Source organism: Limulus polyphemus, unplaced genomic scaffold (assembly GCF_000517525.1).
Source record: "Limulus polyphemus unplaced genomic scaffold, Limulus_polyphemus-2.1.2 Scaffold3546, whole genome shotgun sequence".
Lineage (NCBI taxonomy): Eukaryota > Metazoa > Arthropoda > Merostomata > Xiphosura > Limulidae > Limulus > Limulus polyphemus.
In genome coordinates this window covers 93233-100531 of record NW_013669156.1, presented here as the reverse complement: position 1 = coordinate 100531, position 7299 = coordinate 93233, and the positions used below count along the sequence as shown (strand labels likewise).

Below are 7299 nucleotides of genomic sequence, written 5' to 3'. Positions count from 1 at the left end.
TAGTATATAAAATAATTTAACAACAATCCATGTTCCAAACAATGTTATTTAAAATGTGTGGACTCCCAAACTCGAGGCAAGGCCTGATTAAAGTCAGTTCATTGGACAATCCATCTCCCGACGAAGTAAAGTAAAAAATCTTCCTGTGGATAACCGCAACCTAAAACCTTTGTAAATGTGTTAATAGAACATATAACCTCAGAAGTGGTAACATAGAATTCATAATGCAAAATGAATAACTAAACACAACTGTGTTGGCAGAAACAAATACAAAGTTTTTTGAATGAAGTAGTAAGTTCTGTAATTGAATAGAGGGAGTCACATGCATAAAGTGTGTGTCACAGTCTTATTGGTGGAGGTGTGTCGCATGATAATATGCATTGCAATTAGTCAATTCCGAATTGGTGGGAGTTTCAAGGCTTCTGGTGTGCACAAAAGAATTTTTGCATATAGGAGGCAGCACTGAAAAAATAGTTATCTATGTGAGAGGAGGTAATGTACCGTATCTGAAACATCGCTAGCAGTGAGGGTACATTACTGTACATAAAAGCTATATTTTGTAGTTTGCCAGTTGCTCATAATTAAGACTGTGTGTTGTTAATTATAATTATCACTGTAAAATTTTATCAGCTCTCTGAATGGAAGTTATTACATAATTCTTATGGATCACTGTATTTTTCCAATTCGTAAGTGTTTTGATCGGATACAACCAACAACAATACTAGGCTATTAAAGACCAGATAACACTATTCTTGTTAAATCGAAAAACCTGACAGCACTGTAAAAAATTCCATAAAGAGATAGACATATGATGGTTCCAGAAAACTAACAACAATATTGGCAGTATAATCAGTCGACACAAACATACTAAATGATGAAAGTTTGCACATCTATATGAAAATTCTTGAAACATAATTGTTACTAATAAACATTCTGAAACATTAGACAATGAAAAATGTAATTGCACAACATAACATGGTTTCCGTTCATAATGTAATACATGAACAGCAATTAAAAATACCATCTTACAAGTTTGAGAAGTTGAAATTTTATATACTTTTAAGAAACATTTATTACACTCCTTTGACACATATTTCCATTACTTACATCGTATCTGTCTATCGAGCTGATAGCCTTCCTTTCTTATCTTTGATGTCCATTCTCTGACCTATGACACCATACAGAATTACTAGCATGTTGTATCCTCTTGACAGTTTATAAGAAAAACATATACAAGTTATCTGTGTGAAATATGTTAACCTTTATAATTTATAGAAGCAATATGATAGATACAAATCTATATGAATAATATACAAGTTATCTACAAGAAAATAATGTTAGTCTATAAAAACTATGTGACTGACACACGTGTTCACCTATATGAAATACACACTATCTTACACAAAACAAACATCATATTCAATATGGCAATCAACATTTGTCTTTCAATATCCCTCACGTACCTCCAAACTTATTTTTGATTGGCAATTTGTTACAGGCAAGAACTATCACAAAACTGATGAAAAAAAACTAATGTTTTGCTTAAATTTCCAACTATAACCAAACTCCAGCCTTAATTTGAGAAAAGTACTAAATCTAAATGATAATATGATGTATTAACTATGAGCAATAACTACATCGATCAGTGTCATGTAAGTTAATCAATTAACATTTTCCTTACTAGCAAATGTATTTCATATAGATACTCATCTGTCTGCACAAGACTATTACCTCACACCACCATCATAAGTATTTTTGCACTCGTCACAACCCTTCCAACTCTTACATACATTAACATGTATTGCACCAGCCTAGGTTATAATGATCAGGAAGACAACACATCCTTCGTGTACAGTAATCTCCACGAGCACTAGCAGTAGAACAAACGCTCATTCTTGAAAAGGCAAAAGAAATACACTGAAAGTGGGAAGGAAAGGTGGGAGGTTGTGCAGAGATGAGCATCTATCTAAAATACACTTTCGGATAAGGAAAATGTTAACTTCAGAAACATTACTTACCTCTCTGCATAATGACTAGCTAGAATCCCATACAGAGAATGGTGGAGGGGGGAGGTGTGGATAAAGAAATTAGAAAAATGAGCTCCTTTCTGAAAAATAGTGTCAGAAAGGGAAAATCCGTGAACGGTCTTATTCACAAGGGAAAAGTAACCGACTGGTGCATCACTCAATGGGATACCACATCCATCTCAAGCATGAAATACTCTCTGCCAAAGAAAGGTGGTAAAGCAAAAGATATTATCAAAAGAACCTTTTGCATAGTGATAAAGTGTCACATAGGTGGGCAAATGTAAGATCACTCAACTGGCCATTATCATGTGTGCGTAGCATGGCTCGAGCAACAAATCTGGCTGTTCCATACTGGAGAAATATTTATGTGGAATACTTACCAGAATAACCAGATGCAGGGAGAAAATACTGCAGACAAGTATCCTGAGGTAAGCACAAAACATTTCAGGAATGAACTAACCACTGAGTTTGGTTTATCATGTAGTGGGGTGGCCTGTACTACACTTTCAGATAAACAACCTAACCCTACTTTCCATTGAGGGGTGTATACTGTTACCAGTGGGATTACACCATACCAATGGGGAACTCTACATATCAATCTTTCCAGTGACTTGGGGAGCAAGGGTTCTCCCTTACCTCACTAGAAGAAAACAAGAGGGAGGAATTAGAGTGGAGGACAATGCCAGAGAGAGAAGCTTAGACAGAACATGCACAAGATTCCACAATGATAGACTGTATGATGGGTTACGACAGTAAGTACTAGTCAGGTGCGAGGGTAGGCACACACTTTTTTTCCCTTGTAAAGTATGGTCCGGAATAGAAATCTACATGCACAGCTGAAGCAGTCTTGCAGAAAACCCCATCTTCACAACAAGCATGCAGTAAGGGCAGGTGGACAAAACAATTTCTGTATTCCCATGCTCACTGTGAATTCTGGGAAAGAGAAGTATTCCCTATAAGGCATTATAAGGGATGTGTCTAGATGAATCATAATAATAAGACCAGACAGAATATGTTGGCAAGCCTGCTAAGCAGCCAACACCTCAACAACATAGATATAGAGAAACCACTCCTCAAGAGACCAGACTACAGAAAGGATCAGGTATCCAAAACTGCACCCCACACGAACAAAGGCACTGGTTGACAAGTGTTTTTTGTAGGTTTGGTTGTCGTGAAGCACAAAGCAAAACAATTTGACACCTGTGCTGCTCTTACCACAAGTATAAAAACCTGTATATGTGAGCAGGAGAAGTCATAATACTTATTGCTGTGCTCTAGTGGATTCCAAACAGATGCAAGTCTGGGGTGGGGGAAAAGGGATGTCCAGGATCACGTGCGCTACCATGACAGCAAGAGGTGAAAAGTGAGTTTACCCCTGGATAGAACTTCACTGACTGGTAAGAATCCACTAAAGCAGACATATATTGTAGATGAAATTAAAGACATGAGAACCTTGATATCAAAAGCTCCATGCCTCAAAGACATAAAGGAATAGGCTGAGCCTTTCCTGTATATGAACCAAGAAAGACCCACAAATGAATGATATACTGGATGGGGGGGGGGGGGAAGACTGAATTGGACCCTAATGAGATGATTCCTGGAAAATGAAGGACACATTAGATAGAGCAAATAAAGTCCAAATCTCCATACAGTAGTTGAAAAATAGGATCCAGGAATGTAACCAATGAAGAAACATATGGGCTAAAGCCAACTTGAAGAGAAGGGTTGTGAATTGAATGTTGAACCACTGTGGTCAAACTGAAGAGAGCAAAAGGTGAATGGACAAATCAGAATGTGAAGAAAGCTACTAAGACATTGGATCCAGGTTAATCACATCCTGGGAGAGTACCCAGGAAAGAATGAGAAAACCATTCATCTTGATCTAAGGAAAGACCAAAGTTGGTTCAAGTAGGATAGATCTCTGACAGGGCACCAACCTCCTGTCTTCATGGGAACAAAAAACAAAGAGGGGAATAAAATGCCAGAGTGAGGTTCAGAAATTGTTCCACGGTGAGTGGAAGGGCAGAGATAATCCCTGAGAAAGTATTTGCATAACCCTGTAGTCTGGAACAAAGGTATTCAACCATATAGTTATTCAACAATAAGTACCAACCTCCTGTCTTCATGGGAACAAAAAACAAAGAGGGGAATAAAATGCCAGAGTGAGGTTGAGAAATTGTTCCACGATGAGTGGAAGGGCAGAGTTAATCCCTGACAAAGTACTTGCATAACCCTGTAGTCTGGAACAAAGGGATTCAACAATATAGGAGGAACCCGAACACTGTCAGGAGATAAAGGACAACTCATATAATGATCAATCTCCCGACAAATGATAGCCAAAAAATCCTCGGTTGAGACCCCCAGACCTGAAATTGGTAATGGCACTCAAAGCAGCAGTAGTAATAGCAGAAATTGTAAAACACAAACTTCAGAATTCACCTTAAACCATGAAGAAGTGAAAATGAAAAACGAAAATCAATAAACTAAGTTATTGAGGCAAACTACTACAGAAAAAACTAACCGTAGCAAATGAATAAATCAAGTAAATCACTACTTTGCAAAAAAAAAAGAAAAGAGATGAACACGTGAAAAGAGCACAAGTAAAAAGTGTCTGCACTCAATTTCTGCCTAACGAGAAGTGATAGTTCAGTAGAATTTAATACAGGGAGTCACAAGCATCAGGAGGGTGTGTCACACTTCTATTGGTGGAGGGTTGTCACATGATGATTTATATATACAAGATGCAGTTGACCATATTGATCATGGGGTAAGTGGGAGTTCAAGGCTTGTAACATGCAAAAACATTTTTTGCATATAGAGCGGAGCAGAACAGCTATACATGTGAGAAGAGGTAATGTACTACATCAGAAATTGAGTATGGCAGAAAATGATTGAAGATTCTGCAGATTCTGATATAATAGAACTTGCTACATCAGTTATTAGGCTAACCCTGATATCCTTAAGGGCTGGGTAGCCCTTAGACTGACCCGAGGAAGCTAAGCTCACCTTGGATCTAGCAGGACCAGCATGAAAAAGCCAGCTTACCCAACCTCACAGGCAGAACCAAGCTTGTAGGTGGCACAAAAACAGAGGACATCCCCAAAGTTTTCCTCAGTCATTGTAAAGAAGGAGTCTCAGAGGTTCACCAAGAATCAACAGCCACCCATCAAATGTACAGTTGGCAACTGTAAACCACCTAACAAATGGGCCTACTACATCTCAATGCTAAGAAAGGTGTTTACATAGCTGAAGTTGACTTGAGGGTCAGCTGGGTATTTTGAAGCTCAGGAACAATCAAAAGCTGCAGTTTTGGAAATCATGACAGTGATGGGGTAGATACTCAGAGCACTAGAATGGGTCAGGTTTCACCAAGTCCCTGTGAATGAAAGGGCCTCCGCCTTAACGGTAGCCAAGCCACCACTGTCTAAATGTTCCCATGAGACCCAAAACAGCAGTTGCAGACCAACCATTAACCAGCACCACAGAATAGCAAACTTTGCTGCATATCCTGGTAATGTCAGGAAATAACAGCAAAATGGAGAGAGGTCTGGGCCCTATAAAACTGAAAAGAGGACTGGTTGTGTTAGAGGGACACTGCTATTCTGAATGGCAGAGAAAGTGTCAGTTATGCATGAAGCTGGCTTAGATTGGGAAGCCTTGACGTGGGCCTGCAACATTATCTGTGCCACTATGGCAACCAGTCACCGACTTACTGTTACTTTAAAGTCTGCTGCTGGGATTGAGGTAAGGGGAGTTGGATACTGTGCTTCTGATTGGATATTTATATCTTGCACATTTTTTTGTAATGTATATTTAAGTGTCGTATGTATATAAATATACAGACACCCATATGTGCATCTTATTATTTTAATTTTGTCCTGTTTATCTATGTTAAAGAGTTGTGCTTTATGTCTAGATTCCCAATCGTTCTTAACTCTTTCAGCACGGGCTTGGTCCCTGGGACTGACATCATAACAATTTTGTTCTTATTATAGTTCTCGTGCTATAACTTTTAAATTAGTAAGCGTATACTAACGAAATTTGACAGATTATCAGTGAACCTTACAAGGCTTTCATACACAAAATATCAGATTTTTTTTTATCAAGTCTCAAGCTTTGTTAAGCACGGTTTTACTCAAGCCTTTTTTTCCTTTTCGTATGTTGCTTATCCAAAATTAAAAGTAATTATCATGTTAAAATTAAAAATACTTTTATGCATCAGAAAATTTTCAAATTTCACATGCAAAATCTTTATAACATCCATGTATGTATGTATGTATTTATTATTTTTATTATATTGACCTTTCACCCGTGCCTGGCTAACAATACAGAAGTGACAACAATGCAGCTCACATGCAATCATGTTTCCATATCAAATAACATAAAGGGGACCTTTGGTCTGTACAAAGTAACTTGTCTTGGATGTGTTTTAGTCAACTAGTATTTTGTAAAATACAATTACATTTCAATTATTATACATTATATACATACATAGATTATTGCTATTTTGAAATAAGTTTTCCTAAAACATGGAACAGTAAATAAAGAAGTAAAACAAACAATTATCTCTACTAGTTACAATATCTTTGTACTCGGTTGCTGCTTGATGTAGGTTGCTAAGCCTTCAAAAAAATTTGCACATGGAGGATATGAAACAAAAGGTTTTATATATATATACATTTGAATAACTAAAAAATCATAAATTACTACATCAATACCATAAAAGTCTAATATAATTCATCAAACTTAATAACTAAGCTGTATTTGGGTATAAAAAAATATGAAATTTCGAGCAGACTAAAGACACAACCTACCTCATTGAAATTTTGGTTTAAATGAAAGAAATGGCACTAGGTATGTTAGAAAGGCTGAAAAACTACTAGGGAGACATTCTGAGCTTCTGATTGGTCATTCATGTCATATATAGAAGTAAGTGTATATAAGGGAGCATTTCCAAAAATAGGAGGAGGTGAGCGGGGTGCCATTATGTTTAACTTATTACATGAGCAATATCTAAGCAACTAGAAAAGATAAGAGGCTCTTACTTTATATTCTAGCTTGTCAATATCAGTAATTTGAGTTTCTAATTTGTATGAAACTATAGACTTTGTATTTTGACTTCAAAACATCTAATTTGAACCAGTGCTGCATTCAACATACCACATGACATACAAAAATCAGTGTTTATCTGTTGTTTTTTTTTAATATTTATTTTTAAATTAAAAAAAGTGTATCTAATATATAGTTACTAAATTTAGTAATTATTACCTAC

General features: G+C 36.7%; 1 protein-coding gene across 7 annotated transcripts in view; it reads right to left on the bottom strand.

Annotated features, from left to right (window-relative positions):
• The window catches only part of LOC106469562 (charged multivesicular body protein 3-like), a 33194-nt gene that overhangs the window by 19685 nt on the left and 6210 nt on the right, over positions 1–7299 (bottom strand). For all 7 annotated transcript variants that reach the window (XM_022398104.1, XM_022398106.1, XM_022398105.1 and 4 more), the window contains one exon: positions 1108–1168. In XM_022398104.1, coding sequence (XP_022253812.1) covers positions 1108–1168 — 61 coding nt within the window. The remainder of the gene's footprint in view (positions 1–1107; positions 1169–7299) is intronic.